Raw genomic sequence first — 20,506 nt, 5'->3', positions numbered from 1 at the left:
GGAACCAGGGTTAGGGCAGCGGGAAGTGCAAGTCATCATGCAGAGGGAAGTGGTCCCGGGATGCTGGGGGAGGGGCTAGGTGACCCACTCTGAGGTCAGCAATGCTCTTGTGACCAAGGCTAGCAGCTGCAGCCATGCCTCTGGCCAGGCCCAGCCACCTATGGGCCCTCTGACCCTCGTGATCACCCACCACCCTGGGCCCTGCTTCAGGTTGCTCTCCCTCCTGCCTGCCTTCAATGCCCTTTTCTTCTTCTTCTTCTTCTTCCTTTTTTTTTTTTTTTTTTTTGGAAATGGAGTTTCACTCTTGTTGCCCAGGTTGGAGTGCAATGGTGTGATCTTGGCTTACCGCAACCTCTGCCTCCCAGGTTCAAGCGATGCTCCTGCCTCAGGCTCCCGAGTAGCTGGGATTACAGGCATGCGCCACTACACCCGGCTAATTTTGTATTTTTAGTATTTTGTATTTTTAGTAGAGACAGGATATCTCCATGTTGGTCAGGCTGGTCTTGAACTCCCAACCACAGGTGATCCACCTGCCTCAGCCTCCCAAAGTGCTGGGATTACAGGCGTGAGCCACCATGCCCGTCCCCAACTGCCCCTCTTCTAGAGAACTTTCCTCTAGGTGCCTTCAAGAATGCAGAGAGAGGGCCAGTAATGCGCCTGCCTGTGTTATTCTCTGGTCCGTGCTAACTCAGCCTTTCCTGCTGCCCTACAGGGCGCAGGTGGAGGTGCAATTAATGGACTAAATGAGGTAATGAAAAAGATTGAGAAAATTTTTTTTCAAGATGAAAAAGGAGTGGAGGATAGTACCTCCCATTTCTGCATCTAAACTCTTTGGTCTGGAAGTCCTTTCTTGTGTCTGACTTAAATACATCAAGCTGAATTTCAGACGTTGAGCAACGTTGGAGGAGAAGCAAGATAACACTGTGCTTAGTGAAGGGGCTCCAGCTTCACCACTGGCTGGCACATGACTGGACCTCTCTGTGCCTCAGTCTCCTCATCTGTAGAAAGAGGAGAGTTAGTGCCCACTTCATTAGGTTGTCCGATGAAATCGGCTAATGTATACAAAACACTTAGAACAACGCCTGGTACTGGTGGAGATCAACAAATGTCAGCAGTCTACCCGAAAGAATTGAAAGCAGGAACATGAATAGATGTTTGCATACTCGTGTTCTTTTGTTTGTTTTTGTTTTGAGACAGGGTTTTACTCTGTTGCCCAGGCTGGAGTGCAGTGGTGCAATCATGGCTCACTGCAGCCTTAACCTGCCAGGCTCAGGTCGTTCTCCCACCTCAGCTTCCCATGTAACTGGGACTACAGGTGCACCCCACAACACTCGGCTAATTTTTTGTATTTTTGGTGGAGACAGGGTCTCACTATGTTGCCCAGGTTGGTCCTGAACTTCAGGGCTCAAGTGATCTACCTGCCTGGGTCTCCCAAAATGCTGGGATTACAGGCATGAGCCACCACACCTGGTCTACACCCATGTTTTATAGCAGCACTGTACGCAGCAGCCAAGAGATAGCAACAACCCAGTGTGCACAGAGAGATGAATGGATGCACAGTGTAGCCCATCCATACAATGGAATATGATTCAGCCTTAAAAAGGAAGGGAATTCTGACACCTGCTGCCACATGAATGCATCTTGAAGACATTATGCTGAGTGAAATAAACCAGACACAAAAGGACACATGCTGTGTGACTCTATTTATTTGCAGTACTGAGAATAGTCAAGACCACAGAGACAAAAGGTAGAGTGGCAGTTGCCAGGGCCCAGGGGAGAGGGAGAGGGGTGTTAGTGCACAGTGGGTAGAGTTTCCGTTTTGCCAGGTGGAGATTTCTGCAGGTGGAGGGCGATGTTGGTTGCACAACCCTGTGAATATACTTAATGCCACTGAGCTGTGCGCTTAAAAGATTATAAATTGCATTATGTATATTGTACCATAATAATTTTTAAAAAGTCAGCTGTCGTTACTCTGGCAGAGGGAAGGGAGGGACATCCCCTGTGTCCTGGCCTCTGAGGCCCTGGGTTGCGTGCGAGGAGCTGATGGTGGCTCCTGGCCAGGTGCTGGCACACTCGCCTTCTAGGCTAAATGGGGAGGTCACTGCCAGTCTGTTCCTGTCTGCTGCCCTCCCCGCCAGGCAGAGGTCCCCACTCGCTGCCCCTGGCCTATGCCCTGGGGAGCTGGGGAATGGGACAGCCGCTGGCCACTGGTCATAAACATCCCCACCCAGTATGCGATGCTGGCTTCTCGCTCGGGTGGAGCCCTAGGCTGGCCTTTGGCTCCTCTGGAAGAGGAACTGTTTTCTGCATCTGCGAGAAGAGGGTAAGGACTGCTCCTGCCCCATGGGCCCCATTGGCTGTCATCCCTGGGCCCTCCATGCTGCCCCATTTTCAGAAGACTTTCTTTGTCTTGAGAACTTCACGCATGTGACCATTGACCCTCATGCCTGAGCTTAGAGAAGGGGAGTGACTGGTGCAGACAAAAGTCCAAGGCAGCAGCCTCATTTCCCAATCCCTGGCCGGTGCTCTGGGTGGGCCACTGCCGTCAGCGGGTGACAAGGGTGGCAGCCCCTCCTCAGCCCTGCAAAGCCTGTGCAGACCAGGGGCTGCCTCCAAGGGGACAGTAGGGCCTAAGGCCTGACAATGCCCTCCTGGCAGATACAGACTTCCAAGCAATTTCCCGATCTGCTTGGGGCTGGGAGGGGAGGGGGGGTGGGGTGGGGGAACAGAGTCTGGCAGGAGAGTCTTGTGGGGATTGCACAATGAGGCCACAGCAGCCAGCCATGAAGGCAGCCACGGGCCAGGGCCCCTCAGGCAGTATCCCCATGGCCCCTGTGTGGATGAATTCCATCTGTGCAGTGCCGATGGAAGGACCCGCCCAGCCCCAGGACACTGTGGCTCTGTGGACTCATCTGAAAAATGTCATCCCTGGAGCCCTAGGAGAGAAGGGGTGGGGTTGGCAGCCTTAACGCCCCATCCTGGCGGCCTCCTGCATCCGCTCCCCCACAGGTTCCCCAGAGACAGGATGGATGGCAATCCAAGTGCAAACCTGGCGCTTGGCCACCACCCTTGAAGAGGAAGTTCTCAGTTCCCAGGGCACCCTGAACCCACACCGCCCCCACTCCGCTGGCCCCCCTGGTCCTGGAAGACCTGCTGCTAGGCTGGAGAGGGAATAGCAGAGTGAGCAGGGGGCGGGGAAAGAGGCCAAACAAAAGAGGGGAGGAGCAGAGGCCCCAGTGAGGCAGGAGGGAAGCCCGTGCCCAGCGGGAAATTCCTAAATGACGGGGGCCTTTCCAGAGGGCAGAAATTCCTAGCGTGTGAAATAAGGAAGGAAGTTAATCTCCAGTGGGTTCCCTTCACAGCCCCCTTCCATCCTCCCCACATGCCCCACCTCCACATCTCCCAAGACAGACCCTGAGAGACAGTTTGGATGGGGAAACAGGCCTGGAAACAGAGGCCTGCGCGGAGTGGGCAAAGTCGGCTTGATGATTAAGACGAGGCCCTGGAGTCTGGGCTTTGGACCCCTCCCCTTCTGCCTGTTCCAGCAGCCTGTGGGTCCAGCCCTAGCCCTAGAGGGAGAAAGGCTCCAGTGGGAGTCCCGTAGGCCTGGCTAGGAACCCCACTCCGCTACTTGAAGCGGTGCGACCCGGGTCAGCCACTTCACCTTTCCGCATTTACGCATTTCAAGCAAGGCTTGACGACGGGAGGGGCTCCAGGCCCTGTGCACAGCCGCGCGGCCAGCACTCTGGCCAGCCGTGTAGCCCCCTTCCCCTTAGGGGGCCTCCTCCGGGAAGCCCCCGTGCCCTGTCTCCTTGTGGCCGCGGTGATACCGGAACACTTTAGAGGGGCGGCTGGGGGAGTTGGAGTGGGAGTGGCGCTCCCGCAGCTGGAGCCAGTCTGTGACGCAGGAACGCGGCCAAGCGCGCCCCTTCCAGGCGGCCTATCAGGAGCCGTCGTCCGACAATGGTCCCGCGCCTGACAGCCCCGTCCTTCGGACTCCCGAACTCCACATACCATGCGACGTGCGGCCAGCCCCCCGCCCCTGCCCGGCTGCTGGGAGGAAGTGACCGCGCCCCGCATCCCCCGCTGGGCAGGCCGGGCGCGCCCGGCCCCCGGGACGCAGAGACACAGCCGGGCCGCACTGGGCCTTGGCCTCCGCCCGCGGGTTTTCCGCGGTTGCGGGGGGCGGGGCAGGCGGGGCGGGGCAGAGTCTGCGACTATTTCAGGCCTTGCGGAACTGGGGCCAGGACAGCGGCGGCCCGGCCAGGACACGGTAAGTGACCTCCGCCTCCACGCGTCCATTCCCCGCCGCTCCGCGCGGCTCCTCGCCCGCCCCGACTCCATGCCCCGCCGGATTCCCCTAGGGAACAGCCTGTCGCGGCGGCGGGGACAGGACCGGACTGGACGCTCCCACGGACCCTGGCCTGGGGCAGCCCGGCTGCCAGGGAAACTGAGGCCCTGGCGCCCAACGTCCGCGCGTCCGGGCGCACAGGCGCCAGGGCTGGCGCTCGCGGCGGAGGGCCGGGTCCTGCCAGAGGCAGGGAGGGCGGGGCTGGGGCAGTCACAGGGATCTCCCCTCCATTAGCAGCAGGAAGGCCCCAGGTCCGGCGTTACTCTCCGACCGGGCGACACAGGCCAAGTCACCTCCTCGCCTGTGCCCGGGTGTCCTCATCGGGGGATGGGTCCGCCTTCCACATCTTGCCCAGGACTGAAGGAGCCGGGCCCAGCGAGCTCCCGGGAGGCGCGTGGACATCAGGCGTGTGGCGGGGAAGGCGAGCCAGACCAGTGGGCCTGAGCAGAGGCAGGGCAGCGGGAGGCTGGGGGGCGCTGTTGAGCCACGGGCTGTGACCACACTACGAGCCTCGGAGCAGGGCCCTTCCTGCCTCAGTGGGCCCAACCAGCCGCAAGGCTTAAAGGAATGCCCCTCCTCCCCTTCCCTCCTGGCTGCACCCACTCGCTGCCGCCTGCAGGACAGACTCAGGACACAGGAGACTCACCCCCACTGAGGCCCAGATAGGCGCCCAGCCCTTGGCCGGGCGGTTTGGCCACATCCCCTCAGCAGCACTGTGAGGTGGGGGTCCTCATCCCCATTTCAAAGACGGGGAAACTGAGGCTTGTGAAGGAAGGAGGTGTGCAGTGCACGCACTAGTGAGAGGTGTGCTGAGCCTGCACCAAAACCGTTTCTTTCCAAGGCACCAGCTGCCTCGGAGAGCGGAGACCTGGGATGAGGCCCAGAGGGCTGCAGCAGGACCTTCAGGTGCTCTGGGTTTTGTGTCACAGACGGGAGAAGGTGGCGATGCTATGAGTGTCCTGTGGGAGCTGCGCCTGGAGGTGGGACAGAGTCTAGTACATGTGGAGTGGGACAGAGCCTAGTACATGTACGGTGGGACAGGGAAGGCTGAGGTGAGGCTGGCAGGGAGCATTGCTGGTAAGGGCCACCCTTCCCCACTCCAGGAGAATGGCAGAGGTGGGGCCTGGGCACCTAGGGTGGGGCTGAGCGGCCCTGCCAGACAGACCAGCTCCTGCAGGTGCTTGGCATGCACGTGAGAGGGGCTGGGAAGCGAGGTTGGGGCACTGGGTGGGGAGCAGAGGTGCCCCATGGCCTTGCCCCTGAGGCTCCCTGGAGCATGCCCCTCTTGGTCCTGGAGTGGAATGTGCAACCCAAATGGCACCAGGGAGGCCAGTGCCATCCAGGAGTGTGGGACTTTGCCCAGGGCATTGGGTGAGCATGGCAGGAGCTGGGGGTGGGAGGAGCCCGGGCTTCCTGTCCCTCAGGCGGCTCTGGCCAAGCCCCTCCAGGATGGGGACAGGGTAGTGGGGCTGGTGGAGGCAGCGGGGCCATGGGAAGAGTCTGATGGACCCAATCTGAGCCCCCATGGCTGCTGTGGTTGGGGCAAACACCTCCTACTCAGCCTCAGTTTCTCCTTCTGGATGATGGGTCATCCTGCCTGCCTTGCCGGACTGTTTCAGGGGTCACTTGAAGTTACCGTGATACATGAGACAAGGCTGCATGCATTTCATTTTGGGGTGAGTCAGACAGGTGGTGTCATGGTTACAGGTCACCCCAGTTCTCGGGGAGGCCCAGCCCCTGCCTGCTTCCCCCTTTCCGGTCAGTCATGGTCTTCTCCAGTGGACTTGGTCTTGCTTTGACAATGGTCAGGTGCTGGGAGGGGACTTGGGGGAGGCTCAGGTCTTGCCTCTCTGGATGTAGCTTGGAGGACAGCTGGGGATGTGGAGGCAGGGGGAGAGCTGGGCTCTGGGACCGGGTGACCTGAGTTCCAAACCCAAGCTGTTCGCCATAGGGACAGTTTAAGCCAAAATAACACCCTTCCAGATGAGAGAAAGGAAGAGATGGGATGGGCACCCAGGAAGGCTGCAGAAACTGGAAGCTTTTGTGATGATGCTATCATCCCATATGGGAGCGGGCAGAGGGGGTGGGAGCCAGGAAGCCTGGGTTCTGGACCCTAGTTGCTGTGTGACTTCAGGCAGCCCTGTGACTTGCTGAGCCCCTTGCCCCCAGTGATGTGTGAAAGGCTCTCTGAGGTCCCACCCACTGTGGCTTCTGTAGACCCCAGTCAGGCTCTGCCCGCTTCGTGGCCCAGCCGGAGCAGCTGTGTTTCTGTGACCCCACCGCTGGATCAGAACTGGGCAAGATGGCAGAGGGGCTGGGTCTGGGCAGGGGGAGGCTGGTCTCAGGCCAACTTCTGGTGTTCTAGACCCCGGCATGTCCCTGACCTTTCTGGACCTCTGTTCCGCTCTGTCCAAAGCGACAGAGCACATTCCCCGCCTCTTCCCTAGGGTCCCGTGGGATCCAGGGAGGTGTTCACTCCCTGCTTCCTGCCTAGAGAGTGGGCTGTCAGGGAAGGATTTGCCCAAATAAAGTGAAGGCCCCCCTCTGTGTGGCAGGCTTGGCATCCCCGGCCTCTTCCCTGCTTCTGGGACTGTGAAGTATTGGAAGGGAAGCTGTGTGTGGTGAGATGCTCATGGCCAAGAAGGGAGTATGGTTGTTGGTGCTCATCTGGGCCAGGAGATGAGCAGAGCCCTAGTGGTCTAATGGGTGAAACAGACTGAGTGCACTCAATGCAGCCAGCACAGCTGTGTGCTCCGGCCTGGGAGCCAGGGCCGGTCCATGGTGACCACTGATGCCTTCACCCCCACCCCACAGGAGCCTGCAGGCCTGAGCCAGGGTGATGCTAAAGATGATGACCTTCTTCCAAGGCCTCTCGGGCCATCAGCCTGTGCAGGGCACCCTCGACTTCCCCAGAAGCCCCCAAAAGTTGCCGTCCACATCAGAGGCAGAGTCAGAGACCTCCATGTCAGTGGCCTCCTCTGAGGACCTGGTGCCGCCCCTGGAGGCTGGGACAGCCCTATACAGGGAGGAGGAAAAGACAGTGAAGAAGAAGAAGGAGAAGAAGAAGAAGTCCAAAGGCCTGGCCAATGTGTTCTGCGTCTTCACCAAAGGGAAGAAGAAGAAGGGTCAGCTCAGCTCAGCGGAGCCCGAGGGCACAGCCAGGTCCAGGCAGGGGCTGGATGGCCCGCCCCCAACAGGTGCGCTGGGACCCTGGGCTAGAGCTAGTCTGGGGCCTGGACGGGGTTGGCGCTCATCCGCGTGAGTGAGCCACTTGCACAGTGGGCCGGCAAATGGGGTTGGAAGGCGCATCTGTTTCTCTGCTTTCACCTGTGCCCCAATCTGCGGGGCTGGGAGGGGGGAGACCAGGCTTTCAGCCCAGTCCGGGACACCGACATCACCCTTTAGGGTGTTGGCCGCCGGCCCTGTGCGCGTCTAGGGGACGACGGCCCTGCCGGGCGCTGGCTACCCCCCCTCGGTGACCGGCGGGCTGGGGCCCGGGCTGACGCGACTTTCCCGGCGCAGTGGAGGAGCTGAAGGCGGCGCTGGAGCGCGGGCAGCTGGAGGCGGCTCTGCCGCTGCTGGCGCTGGAGCGGGAGCTGGCGGCGGCGGCGGCGGCGGGCGGTGCGAGCGAGGAGGAGCTGGTGCGGCGCCAGAGCAAGGTGGAGGCGCTGTACGATCTGCTGCGCGACCAGGTGCTAGGCGTGCTGCGGCGGCCGCTGGAGGTGGCGCCAGAGCGGCTGCGCCAGGCGCTGGCCGTGGTGTCGGAGCAGGAGAGCGAGGACCGCCAGGCGGCGGCGGCGGCGGCAGGGCCGGCAGGGCCGGGGACCTCGGGACTGGCGGTCACGCGCCCGCGGCGCTGGCTGCAGCTGTGGCGTCGAGGTGTGGCAGAGGCGGCCGAGGAGCGCATGGGCCAGCGGCCGGCCGCGGGCCCCGAGGTCCCTGAGAACGTCTTTTTGCACTTGGGCCGCACCATGAAAGAGGACCTGGAGGCCGTGGTGGAGCGACTGAAGCCGCTGTTCCCGGCCGAGTTCGGCGTCGTGGCGGCCTACGCCGAGAGCTACCACCAGCACTTCGCGGCCCACCTGGCCGCCGTGGCGCAGTTCGAGCTGTGCGAGCGCGACACCTACATGTTGCTGGTCTGGGTGCAGAACCTCTACCCCAAGTGAGCGGGCTCGGGGCTGGGCCCGGACCAGCAGGGAGGGTGTCCTCTGTAGGAGGGGTGTCGAGGTGCCGCTGGCAGCTCTTAGTGAGGCTGGTGCTTACAGAGTTTTGAGTCGGAGAATGCAGGGGTGGGATTTGGACTCCCTGGGGCAGAGCCTGGACAGGCAGAGACTGGGCCTGGACACAGGGATAAGGCCGGGGCTGGGTCAGCTTTGGCAAAATCCTTAATTTCCTGGGCCTCAGTCACATTCTGCTGTTGGGGAAACTGAGGCACAGAAAATGGTAGGGATTTCATTCATTCACGAGCGCCCAGTCTGAGGAGGGGGCAAAGCAATCAATAACCATCCAGAGCCGGAAGGGCTGTGGCAGCAGAGGCCAGGCCCCGTGCAGAGCATGGGCCCAAAGCAGGCCTGGAGAAGTCAGGGAAGCCAGCCTGGAGGAGGTGAAAGCCAGCGGTCCTCTGAGCCGGGGAATCAGGCCAGGAGGCAGGAGGAGGGGTGATAGGGCACGCGGGGAAGAAGGTGAGAGGAGGGTCGGTGCTCCTGAGCATGTCCTCTTCCAGGGCACTCTGGAGCTGAGCAGAGCTTGTCAGAATGTTTGGATTTATTGGGCAGGCTATGCGGGCACCCCCAGGCAGCAGAGTTCAAGGGCCATGTGTCTTGTTAGACCCCCATTGTGTAGGGTTACCCTCTGAGCCCACGGCAGAGCTGGAGCCCCTCAGGTGGGAGGCTGGCTGTGCAGCTGATACCCCTGCTGAGCACAACCTCAAGCATCCCCTGACTCCATGGATCCCTGGGCATGCCCATCATTCACAGGGTCTGCATAGGGAGAGGCTTACTGCAATGTGGAAAGGCCCAGGGCAGGGGAGTCCAGGGGCTGTTATTGTGGGGCTTGGCCACTGCTGGCCCCAGATGCTAGTGTGAAACTTTAGGAAGGAAGCTCAGAGGTGTAGACAGTGTGGGCAGCGTCTGCCGTCTCGGGGGCCTTTGGGGGTCCTATGGGCTCAGTCACTGTTGAAGCGTCAGCCTCGGCACAAGGATAGAGAAAGGGTCCAGTGGGGAGGGTGGGAGAGGGGTCAGCAGGGCATAGGGGAACTGGCACAGGGCAGGGGCCGTGGGAGAGATAGCCCAGCCCAGAGCCAGTTCCCGCTTGCTCATCCTGGCTCACCAGGAAATGCCAGGCACCTGCACCCATGCCTGCCAGTCTTCCTGTCCCAGTGACCTCGGGGTCTGCTGGCCTGGGGTTAGCAACAGGCAACTAAAGCCAAGCTGGGCATGGAGCCCTGGTGAGAGGGTGTCCAGGGGGGCATCGTTGAAGCCTGTGTGCCAGAAATGTGGGGAATGGAGGGACACAGCTGCATCTGGATTGGGTGAGGGGCAGAGAGGTCATTTGTAAGCCTCTAGGCAGACAAAGGCCCCTTAGGAAGTGCCGGGGCTGGGCAGTGCCCTGGGAGCTCTTAGGAAGTGCTGGGGCTGGGCAGTCCCCTGGGAGCTCTTAGGAAGTGCCAGGGCTGGGCAGTCCCCTGGGAGCTCTGGGGCGCTGCAGAGGCGCCAGGAGAACGAGCCGAGATGCATCTGGGGAGCAGTTTGGGGCAGCCCTTCCTGCCCATTCTGGCCTACTCCTGGGATTGGGAGGTGGCCGGGGCTGTCGAGATGCCCAAGACTTGCAGGGCTGGAGCGCAGTGGGCTAGGAGTTGGCTGGATTCCAGGGCTGCTGGGACTAGGAGCAGGGTTTTATCTGGGTGACAGGTAACCTTGGAGCAGGAAGAAGATCAGATCTTAAAGGAGGCTCTGTCTGCTGGGTGGAGCAGGAATTGTTGGAGGTGAGGGAAGGAGCAGAGAGGCCGGGAGGAGGCTGTTGCAGTGAGCCAGCGGGAAGCTGGTGGGAGTCAGCCAGGGCGCCAGAGTGGCGTGAGGCTGCCGATTTTGGGGGCTCTTTTGGAGCAGGACCTAATGGGGATGGGTGAGAGGGTCAGAGGAGGCACGATGACTTCAGGGTTTCTGTTCCAAACCAAACTAAGTAGATGGAGGACCCATCATCTGAAATGGGAACAGGGGTGGGCGTGCGGGAGGGTGTGCTGGGCAGTCTGGGCCTGCCAGAGACCGAGGCTGAGGGCCTGGGCTCTAGCTTGAGGGGTGGTGCTGATTGGGTATACCTGTCCTCATGCCAGCCTCTCCTGCCTGCAGTGACATCATCAATAGCCCCAAGCTGGCGGGTGAGCTGCAGGGTGTGGGGCTCGGGAGCCTCCTGCCCCCCAGACAGATCCGGCTGCTGGAGGCCACATTCCTGTCCAACGAGGCGGTGAGTCTCCACCTGGGCCAGGGAGAGGCAGGGAGGTGGCGCAGGAGAGGCTCAGAGACAGGCAGGACATGGGCAGGGAGCTTGACGGGTCTTCCAGGTGAGCGAGGTGATGGATAGTGCCCCAGTGACCTGCCCTCCTCCCCCAGGCCAATGTGAGGGAGCTGATGGACCGAGCTCTGGAGCTAGAGGCACAGCACTGGGCTGAGGATGTGCCTCCCCAGAGGCTGGACGGCCACTGCCACAGCGAGCTGGCCATCGACATCATCCAGGTACTGCGATCTGCCCCAGGGCACATGTACCGCCCGTGCACTTGCACGGGAAGTGCCATGCACATTCCGTCCTGTGTGCATACCCATGCCCACCTCGGGGCACCCCCTCTGTTCCAGCCTGTTTCCTCCCTATCCCCTGCCCCCTTGTCCAGGCAAGCCCCTGCTCAGCTCACCCAACACCACCCCGCAGATCATCTCCCAGGCCCAGGCCAAGGCCGAGAGCATCACGCTGGACTTGGGCTCACAGATAAAGCAGGTGCTGCTGGTGGAGCTGCCTGCATTCCTGAGGAGGTGGGTGTGTGCCCAGGATGGGGTCCCTGTAGCCACCTCTCTCAGAGCCACGGCCCCTCCCTAGTGCCTCAGGTGGGGAGCTGAGCTGGCTCCCCGCCCTCCACCCCCGTCCCTGTCATTCTGAGCCAGGATGTTTCCCACTCAGCCAGGGCACTGAGATCCTCAGGTGGTCTGACCTCCACCAGGATTCAGTGTGGGAACCTCCTGCGCCCACCCCATCAGCAAAGCTCTCAGCAGAGCAGCCTCTAGCTTCCAAGAAGATGCCTCGAGAGGGACTGAGACCCCGCCACCCCTTCACACAACAGTCCCAGTCTCCACCACTCGAATTTTACCTGCTCTCTCCCTCTCAACCTCTGAGTGCTTCTCCAGCCAACCACACCCTCACTCGTACCTGGTCTGCCAGTTCTAGAGAGGGCCTGGGAGAAGGGCTGGGGGCAGCAGAGATGGGCTGGTACCCTCTTCAGGAGCCCTGGCCTTAGCTTGTGAAGCCAGTTCCATGATGCCCAGGGACTAGTGGCCCCTCCCTGGGCTATGGGCAGCCAGACAGAAAAGTGAACCCTGGGAGCTGGCCTGGAGGGCGGGGAGGCTGCTGCCGCCGTCCCAGCGTTTGGGCTGGTCCTGAATGTGCCCCTTCTGGTTTCACCAGCTACCAGCGCGCCTTTAGTGAATTTCTGGAGAGAGGCAAGCAGCTGAGGAATTACAGGGCCAATGTCATTGCCAATATCAACAACTGCCTGTCCTTCCGGTGAGAGTGTTGGGAGGGGCTTGCGGGAGTGGGAGTCACTCGGCAGGCAGGAGAGGGGAGCTGGGAGGTGGAGGGAGGAGGAGCTGCTGAGGTCAAGAAGTGGAATTCAAACCAGCAACATGTGTGAGGACGCCAGGGCCTGCAGCACCAGCAGCAAACATTTCCCAGGTGCTGGCTGGGGCAAGCACACGGGCAGATGTTTCAGCCATTATTTTATCCTTAAAGCAACCCTGTGAAGTAGGTGTAGTGATCTGTCTATTGGGCAGATGGGCAAATCACTGGAGGAGACTAACTTGCCCTCGGTTACAAGGGGATGTGGTGGAGGAGTGTCCTGAGGGCGTGGAGAACATGGATGGGAGGACTTGATCCCACAGAGAATGGGGAGCCATTGAGGGTTCTAGAGTGAAGAGAGGGGGCTGCCTGGCTCCCTGGGTACGGAGCTATAGGCTGAGCAGGGCTGGGGTGACCTCTCTGCCTCCACCTTACAGGATGTCCATGGAGCAGAAGTGGCAGGTACCCCAAGACACCCTGAGCCTCCTGCTGGGCCCCCTGGGTGAGCTCAAGAGCCATGGCTTTGACACCCTGCTCCAGAACCTGCGTGAGGACCTGAAGGTAGTGGGAACCTCTTGCCCTCAGGAGCCCAGTGTTGGGGGGCCCAGGGAGGGATTGGGAAGTGCCCCTGGGGAGGAGTGGCAGAGGCAAAGATGTGGATACGACGCGCTCCAGGCCTGTGAACGGCACTGCAAGCCAGCTCTGGTGCAGCGGTAATGCCCGGTTGGGGACCCTGGCAGGCTCTGAACTCAGCCCATCATGCCCTGGGGCTTGGCCTGAGAGGGGCCACCTGGGGCTGGGAGGGCCTGGAAAAGTTTCACTGCCCCTCCCCAATTCAGACCCAGCCCAGTCCCAAGCCTGCAGACATTTTTCCTCCAATCCCCGCAGCCCCTCCTGTCTACCCCTTCCCCGCTCCTGACTCCCAGCGACTGAGGCTCAGGGTCATCGGCAGCCAGGGTCACATCTGTTGTGGGCCAAGAAATCCACAGAAAATGCTGTGAAAACAAGCATATTCTTTAGCAGGGTGTAAAGTGGGGGTCTCTTGAAAGGAAGGGGAGAGGTTCTCTGCCTGGTGTTAGGGGCTAGCGGCCATGAGTGGCCTGAGTGTGGTGGAAGCCCGAGCAGTGACCCCAGATCCCTTGGCACTGATCTCCCAGGCCCAGCCAAGCACAAGGTCTTGTTTATGAAGGAATTTATTTATTTAAGAGGCAGTGGACTTGGCCTCCGGGCCGGCAGATAGGCTCTCCTGGCTCCTGAGCCGCAGCTGGGTGACCTTGGAGAAGGGTGCACAGAGCCGGCTCCCACTTCCTGTCTGTGAGCAGGGATGTGAGGTTGGCCCGGGTTCCCTGGGAGTCCTTGAGCACCCCCCCTGCTCCGCCAGGCACAGGTGTTGGTGTGTGTCTGTGTCTGCGTGTCTGCGGCTGGCAGCCCTTCCTCTCCAGGGCGTGACCAGACATCCTGCCCCTCCTGTCTCAGCCGCTATTCAAGAGGTTCACGCACACCCGCTGGGCGGCCCCCATGGAGACTCTGGAAAAAATCATCACCACCGTGGACGTCAGGCTGCCTGAGTTCTCAGAACTGCAGGACTGTTTCCGGGAGGTGAGGCGGCTCTGGGCTGGTGGCTGGGCCTCAGGGAATGGGGGCAGGCCGAACACGCACACTAGCATGTCTGTGTACACTCACTCACATGTGCTCACACACGTGAACACGTGTGTTTGAACACGTGTGTTTGAACACGCGCATGTGAATGCACAAGCATATGAACACACACGCGAATGCACGAGCATGTGAACACACACGCACGTGACCACACACGCACATGCGAACACACACATGTGAACACAAGAGCATGTGAACACATATTGAACACACGGGCACATGTGAACACTCACATTTGAACACACGAGCATGCAAACACACATGTGAACACACACATGTGAACACACACACGTGGATGCATGAGCATGTGTACAGTCTTTTGCTCTGGCATCTGCCTCTCCCTGGAGTCCTGGCTACAAGGCTTCAAGGGAGGTGGTGAGCTCCCCATCAGCAGACAGCTCACATGCCTCTGGCTGCTTGCCCTCCCAGGAGCTCATGGAGGCCGTGCACCTGCACCTGGTGAAGGAGTACATCATCCAGCTCAGCAAGCGGCGCCTCGTCCTCAAGACCGCTGAGCAGCAGCAGCAGCTGGCTGGGCACATCCTGGCCAATGCTGACACCATCCAGCACTTCTGCACCCAGCATGTAAGCCCCTGCCCACCTCTCCCAAGCTCCTCTGAAATGGCTGCCTCTTCTCCCCTAGCCCTTTCAGGGTCGGAGATAGGCCATTGGTGCCTCTCCAAGCCCAAGGAGTTGCTGACCCGAGCCTCTGGAGCCCTGGGTCCCTCCAACCACACCTCCTCCTGCAGGGCTCCCCGGCGACCTGGCTGCAGCCTGCTCTCCCCACGCTGGCAGAGATCATTCGCCTGCAGGACCCCAGTGCCATCAAGATTGAGGTGGCCACTTATGCCACCTGCTACCCTGACTTCAGGTGAGAGCATGGGGCACCTCAGGACCCCTGTCACATCACTGCGGCCAGGGCCTCACAGGGCTGGCTTTGGAAACCCAGATCCTGGCAGCTGCCCACGTGCCAGTCACTGTGTGAACCTCACCAGGGCCTCACTCTTGTGGCCTTCACCACAGCACTATGAGGCCAATCCTTTTTCCATTGCCATTTCACAGAGGAGGCCCGGAGAGCTCCCAGGATGCCTCCAAGGTGACATGGTTAGTTAGCGTCTGGCCATGCAGCCATGGCCCACACTCTTAGCTTTGCCTGACGCTGCCTCTCAGAGGAGACTGAGACCAGAGAGGCCAGGTTCGCCCAGTCTGGGGGCCTCTGGGGCCTGGGCCCATGCGCTGGGACCAGGGCTCATACTGGGGAGTGGAGGCTTAGCCCCTGGCTGCCTGAGGCTCTGGTGGGCCAGGGACATTGTTTCTTTCTGGCTGGGTCCTCTGACATGTTAGGTAAGTTTGAGTGGCTTTTGACGGGGTTGACCCCAGCTTAGCCAAGTCCAGCCCCTGTCTGATCCATTCCACCCATCCATTCATTCACCTACCATACAAGCACCCATTTACTCACCCACCCGTTCCTTCACCCATCTGGGTATCTGTCTATCTTCTCACCCATCCATCACCTGTCTACCCATCCACCCACCCACCCACCCACCCATCTATCCATCCATCTATTCATCCACCTACCCATATAAGCACCCATCCACCCGTCTACTCATCCATCCATCCCTCCACGCATTTAGCTATCCATCCACTCAACCACACATCCACCCACCCACCTACCCATCTATCCATCCATCTATTCATCCAGCTACCCATATAAGCATCCATCCACCCATCTACTCATCCATCCATCCCTCCACGCATTTAGCTATCCATCCACTCAACCACCCACCCACCCACCCATCCACCCATGCATCTACTCCATGTGCCCATCCCTCCACCCATCTAGCTCTCATCCATCTGCTCATCCACCCACCATCCATCTACCTATGCCACCAACAATTATAGAGAAGTCAGCTAGGTGTCAGCCTCTGTTCTAGTTACCAGGATGCAATGAAGTAACAAGAGAAGCCAGGTCTCAATCCTTCCTTAAGTAGTTCACATTCTGTTGAAGGCCAGCAATAATAATGACATAATCAGGCAAAGAAAAGACAATTACAAGTTGTAAATAGGGTTTAACCAAGGTTCTGAATAATAGGAGGTGCTGACTTTAGAGAGACGAAAGCCTCTTGGGGGTGGACATCTTAGCGGAGACCTAAGGGGTGGGAAGAGGTGGTCGTCTCAGGGCCTGGGAAGAGCATTGCAGGGGGAGCAGCCCGTGCAGAGGCCTGACACAGGCTGGGGCATGGCTGCTCTTGGAACCGTCAGGTGGAGTGCATGGGCGAGGCAGAGTGAAGTGCAGCCCCGTCGTGGGCTAGGCGTTGGCTGTGGGGCCCTATGGCACTGGCCAGGAGTGCAGGGAGCTGGTGAACAGGGCTGTGGGTGACAGGCTGGGCTGACGGGATGCTCTCTTTGCCAGCAAAGGCCACCTGAGCGCCATCCTGGCCATCAAGGGGAACCTATCCAACAGTGAGGCCAAGAGCATCCGGAGCATCTTGGATGTCAGCACAGGGGCGCAGGAGCCCTCCAGGTCCCTATTTTCCCTTATAAAGGTTGGTTAGCTTTTTCTGTGGCCTGACCTGCTTGTGAGTGCCCAGCACACCCCACTGGGAGCTGTTAAGAGCAGCACTGGCTCTCGGCTCCTCCCGGGTCTCCTGTGCTCTGATGCTGCTTCTGCCTAGCCCTGGCGGAGGTGCAGACCCTGTCAGCTGGAACTGGACAGACCTTGGTTTGTTTACATGTCCGATGGGGGCAGGAGCTCCCATTACGGGCAGCCAACCAGGTAACACCAAGGACTCTTTGTAAACAATAGCTGATCGTGTACACGCAAGCAAAGAACCAGGAGGGAGAGTGTGCCAGGCTCAGGGCTCCCCGGCCACCTCTGTCCAGGGCCCCTCCACCATCAGCCTCATGACTGTCCTCCTGGCGGGTGGGGACGAGGGCCCTCTCCGGCTCCCTGGAGACAGGGGCCGAGCCTCACCCGTCTGCCCTCTGCAGCCCAGGGCCGCCGTGAGCTGGGTTCAGCAAGGCTGGAATGGAAGACAGAACTGGAAGAGAACAAAGGAAAAGATGAACTCTTATCTGGCAGGGGCCTGTGGGGTCCTGTGTTGTGGCCACTGCCAGCATTAGACGTCATGTCCAGATGGCCCCACGGCCCCTACTGGCTGACCCTGCAATGGGGCCCTGAGCCCGCCCTCTTCATCCCCCAAGGCCTCAACCAGAGGGTGGTCCCCCAAGACCTTGGTGTCCACTACAGAAGGGCCCAGGACCTCCTGGGTCATCTCAGGCTCCCGCTTCCCAGAGGCAAAGACAGGCCCTGGGGTTGTCTCTGTCGGCCCTGCTACCCAGAAGTCTGGCTGAGGTCTGGGCAGGGGCAGGGCAAGCTTGATTTCTCACCTCTGACCCTTTGGCCTCTGTATTTATTTCCTATTGCCGTGACAGGTTTCCACAAACTTTGTGGATCAAAACTTGGTCTTCCAGTTCTGCGGGTCAGAAGGCTGACCCGGGTCTAAAATCTGGGTGTCGGCAGGCCTGCGCTCCTGGAGGCTCTAGGGGAGAATTGATTTCTGGCCTTTTCATTTTTCGAGGCTATCCATACTTCTTTTTTTTATGCTATCCATTCTTCGACAGGGTCTTGCTGTGTTTTCCGAGACGGAGTCTCGCTGTGTCGCCCAGGCTGGAGTGCAGTGGCCGGATCTCAGCTCACTGCAAGCTCCGCCTCCCGGGTTTACGCCATTCTCCTGCCTCAGCCTCCCGAGTAGCCGGGACTACAGGCGCCCGCCACCTCGCCCGGCTAGTTTTTTTTTTGGTATTTTTTAGTACAGACGGGGTTTCACCGTGTTAGCCAGGATGGTCTCGAACTCCTGACCTCGTGATCCGCCCGTCTTGGCCTCCCAAAGTGCTGGGATTACAGGCTTGAGCCACAGCGCCCGGCCCATACTTCTTGACTTCAGGCTCCTTCATCTTCAGAGCCAGCTGTGGGTAGTTGAATCTTTTTCCCATCACCTCATTGAGGCCTCCCCTCTCCTGCCTCCCTCTACCCCTTTTTTTTTTTTTTTTGAGACAGGGTCTTGCTGTGTTGCCCAGGCTGGAGTGCAGTGGCCTGGTCATGGCATCAAGGCTCACTGTAGCCTGGACCTCTGGGTTCAAGTGATCCTCTAGTCTCAATCCCCTGAGACAATCCCCCACGCCCAGCTACATACTTTCTGTGGATACAGGATCTTATTCCGTTGCCTAGGATTGTCTGGAACTCCTGGGCTCAAGCCATCCTGTAGCCTTAGCCTCCTAAAGTGCTGGGATCATAGGCAGGAGCCACTGCACCCGGCCTGCTCTGCCGCTTTTAAGGATGCTTGTGATCGCATTGCGCCTACCCAGAGAACCCAGGTCATCTTTCTATTTTAAGGTTAGCTGATTAGCCACCTTAGTTCCATCTGCAACTTTAATTCCCACTGGCTGTGTAACCTAACATGGTCACGGGCTCTGGGGACTGTCACATGGACATCTTTGGGAGGCTGTTCCTCTGCCCACCGGAGCCTCCGTTCATCCCCTGCCCTGCAGAGCACCTGGCTGTACCCCAGGAAAATGTGAGCTCGTTTTCCTGCTCGGCCTGTGCTACCCCTAAGGCCCTGCTCCTCCCTGGGCCTGAAAGTTCCTTCTCAGCCCGACAGGGGGCCCTTCAGACTCAGGCTTGACTCAGCCCTGCTGATGCCTCTGCAGGGCTGAGGCTGGGTTTCCGGCGGGCTCTCTTTGCTCCGTCCCCTTTCCCCAGGTACTGGCTTACAAAGCTGTGGCCAGAAACTGGCCCGTATAGATGATGCCCAAGGTCTTTGTACATTTGTAGGAGTTCGTGTGTTTGATATTGTTAATATAATAATTATTTTTTATAGTACTGCTTTTGTATGTATGTTAAACAGGGTCCAGGTTTTTATAGCTTGATATAAAACAGAATTCAGAAGTGACTGTGGAGTGGTTCATTTTGGGAGCTGAACAATGATGGGGGGCCTGGCCGGGCAGCCTTAGCAGCTTCGCGAGCCTCTTGGGGTCTGGGCAAACCCTGTCTACCTAGGCTGTGTGTCAATCCCCAGCCTGTCCCGGCCCCCAGAGCAGCTCCTGTGGTCCAGGCTGTGTGTCAATCCCCAGCCTGTCCCGGCCCCCAGAGCAGCTCCTGTGGTCCAGGCAGGAGAGGGCCCGCCAGCCCTCACTGCGAGCAGGAGCTTTGGAAGTGTCTGCCTGTAGGGCATGGCCAGTCACTTCGCCCTTCCGTGCCTCAGTTTCCTCATCTGTAAAAAGGGGACCATGACCCTTTGGAGTTTCCTTCACCGTCCTTTACTGAGGAAGAGGGTGGGGTGGACACGGGGCAGCCATTTCAACCCCATGCAAGGGACACAGTGGGACCTGACTCTCATGATTCTGGCGTTGACCTGGAAGCTACGGCTGTGGAAGCTACGACTCTGGTTTGTGTTCAGAGACGGCCGCAGCTGCCAGGGAAGGGTGGGCCTCTCTGCTGCCAACCTGGGAAGGAGCAGAGTCCTGGAAGGAAAGAAGGGCACCTTGATAAAGGTTGCACAGAGGCTGGGGAGGGCCCCGAGGGGAGCCCTGTGGGCCTGAAGAAGGGTGTGGGCTTCAGAAGGGCCTGGGACAGCAGGGAGCTAGGGTGGGAAGGGGAGGCCCTTTCCCGTGAGTTCCATTCTTGGGGCCAAAGCGGATGGCATGAGGCCACGGTACAGTGAGAGAAAAGGAGGGAGAGGAGGGTCAGGGCCAGTGCGGTTTGGCGCGGAGACCCTCTGCCCAGCTCCTGGACCGGCCGGTCCCTGCGGCTGCGAGGTCCTGGCCTTGTTGAGCCACGTGGGGAGCGTGGGCCTTGGGCGGGCGAGTTCCCGCTCCTCTCCTCGGAGCACAGGGTCGGAGGAAGTGGGGGCAGCGCGACCCTCCCCTGCATGGGCCCCCGACCCTGGGCGAGCCTGGGGAGAGACGGGGCCTGAGCCCCAGGGGAAGCTGTCAGCGGGCCCTGGCACACATTCTCCCACGGGGGCGGGCTTAGGTCCCAAAGCGACCCTCAGCCTCGCGGCGGCCAGGGCGGGCCGAGTCGTCGGAGCGCGGCGAGACCTGGGGCCAGGTGGGCGCCCCGGGCTGCGCCCACCCCTGGCAGAGGAGCGGGTTCAGGGCGCGAGGCCCCGGGCGAGGAGGAAGAGGGTGCGGGCGGCGCCCTGGAGGTTCCTGCTGTTCCTGCTTTTCGGGGCGGGGGCTCGCCGGGTCACTGTCCCGCCAGCGCTTGGATCTGCACCAGTATCTTCTCCAGGAAAATCCTCCGGAGAGGAGGATCTGTCCGGCGGCGAGGAGCGAGTCCCCCAACGCGGGGACAGGGCGGCCGGAGAGGGGCCTGGGCCAGCGCCTGCTGCCTTTGTGCAAGGACGGACCCCGGGCCGCCCAGGTTCCTGTGAGCAGGGGTTGAGCCGGGAGGACGCAGCCCCAGCGGGTCACCGGGCGCCCCTGGCCTCCAGCGGTGGGAAGCAGCCGGCCAGAGCCGGCTCCGGGACTGACGCTCCCTGCAGGAGCCAGGAGCAAGCAAACAAGCAGCTTGGGTGCAGGCGCGGGGGACGGGCCCGGGGTGCCTGCGGGTGAAGGGGCGGCTCGAAGGGTCAGTAGCTGGAGGCCCGGTCCTGAGGAGGTGCCTGGAGCAGACCC

The 20,506-nt window shown here is 60.2% G+C and overlaps 1 protein-coding gene across 4 annotated transcripts; it reads left to right on the top strand.

The window, feature by feature from the left end:
* Window positions 1-4,171: 4,171 nt before the first annotated feature.
* Window positions 4,172-17,446, top strand: TNFAIP2 (TNF alpha induced protein 2). 4 transcript variants are annotated; one of them, XM_017961576.3, is made up of 13 exons: window positions 4,172-4,273; window positions 7,166-7,548; window positions 7,874-8,513; window positions 10,699-10,813; window positions 10,960-11,082; window positions 11,273-11,373; window positions 12,020-12,118; window positions 12,607-12,730; window positions 13,646-13,768; window positions 14,258-14,413; window positions 14,578-14,699; window positions 16,242-16,374; window positions 16,820-17,446. In XM_017961576.3, the coding sequence occupies exons 2-13, from the start codon at window positions 7,191-7,193 to the stop codon at window positions 16,949-16,951; spliced, it is 2,226 nt and encodes a 741-aa protein (XP_017817065.1). In that variant the 5' UTR covers window positions 4,172-4,273; window positions 7,166-7,190; the 3' UTR covers window positions 16,952-17,446. The 4 variants fall into 4 exon arrangements, 3 of the variants coding, with proteins under 3 accessions (XP_017817065.1, XP_031523642.1, XP_021797315.1); XM_021941623.2 differs by lacking the exon at window positions 4,172-4,273 and adding an exon at window positions 4,297-5,331; XR_004184754.1 differs by lacking the exon at window positions 16,820-17,446 and having other exon boundaries at window positions 13,551-13,768; window positions 16,242-16,388.
* Window positions 17,447-20,506: the final 3,060 nt, after the last annotated feature.

This window comes from Papio anubis, chromosome 7, assembly GCF_008728515.1.
Source record: "Papio anubis isolate 15944 chromosome 7, Panubis1.0, whole genome shotgun sequence".
Taxonomy (NCBI): domain Eukaryota; kingdom Metazoa; phylum Chordata; class Mammalia; order Primates; family Cercopithecidae; genus Papio; species Papio anubis.
This window is presented reverse-complemented; position numbering and strand designations above follow the sequence as displayed.

Bases quoted from the DNA above. Each gene is read 5' to 3' on its own strand.
- TNFAIP2 (XM_017961576.3), top strand. From the start codon at position 7,191: ATGCTAAAGATGATGACCTTCTTCCAAGGCCTCTCGGGCCATCAGCCT. The intron at 11,374-12,019 runs GTGGGTGTGTGC...TGGTTTCACCAG, and splicing joins CTGCCTGCATTCCTGAGGAG to CTACCAGCGCGCCTTTAGTG. The intron at 14,414-14,577 runs GTAAGCCCCTGC...CTCCTCCTGCAG, and splicing joins AGCACTTCTGCACCCAGCAT to GGCTCCCCGGCGACCTGGCT.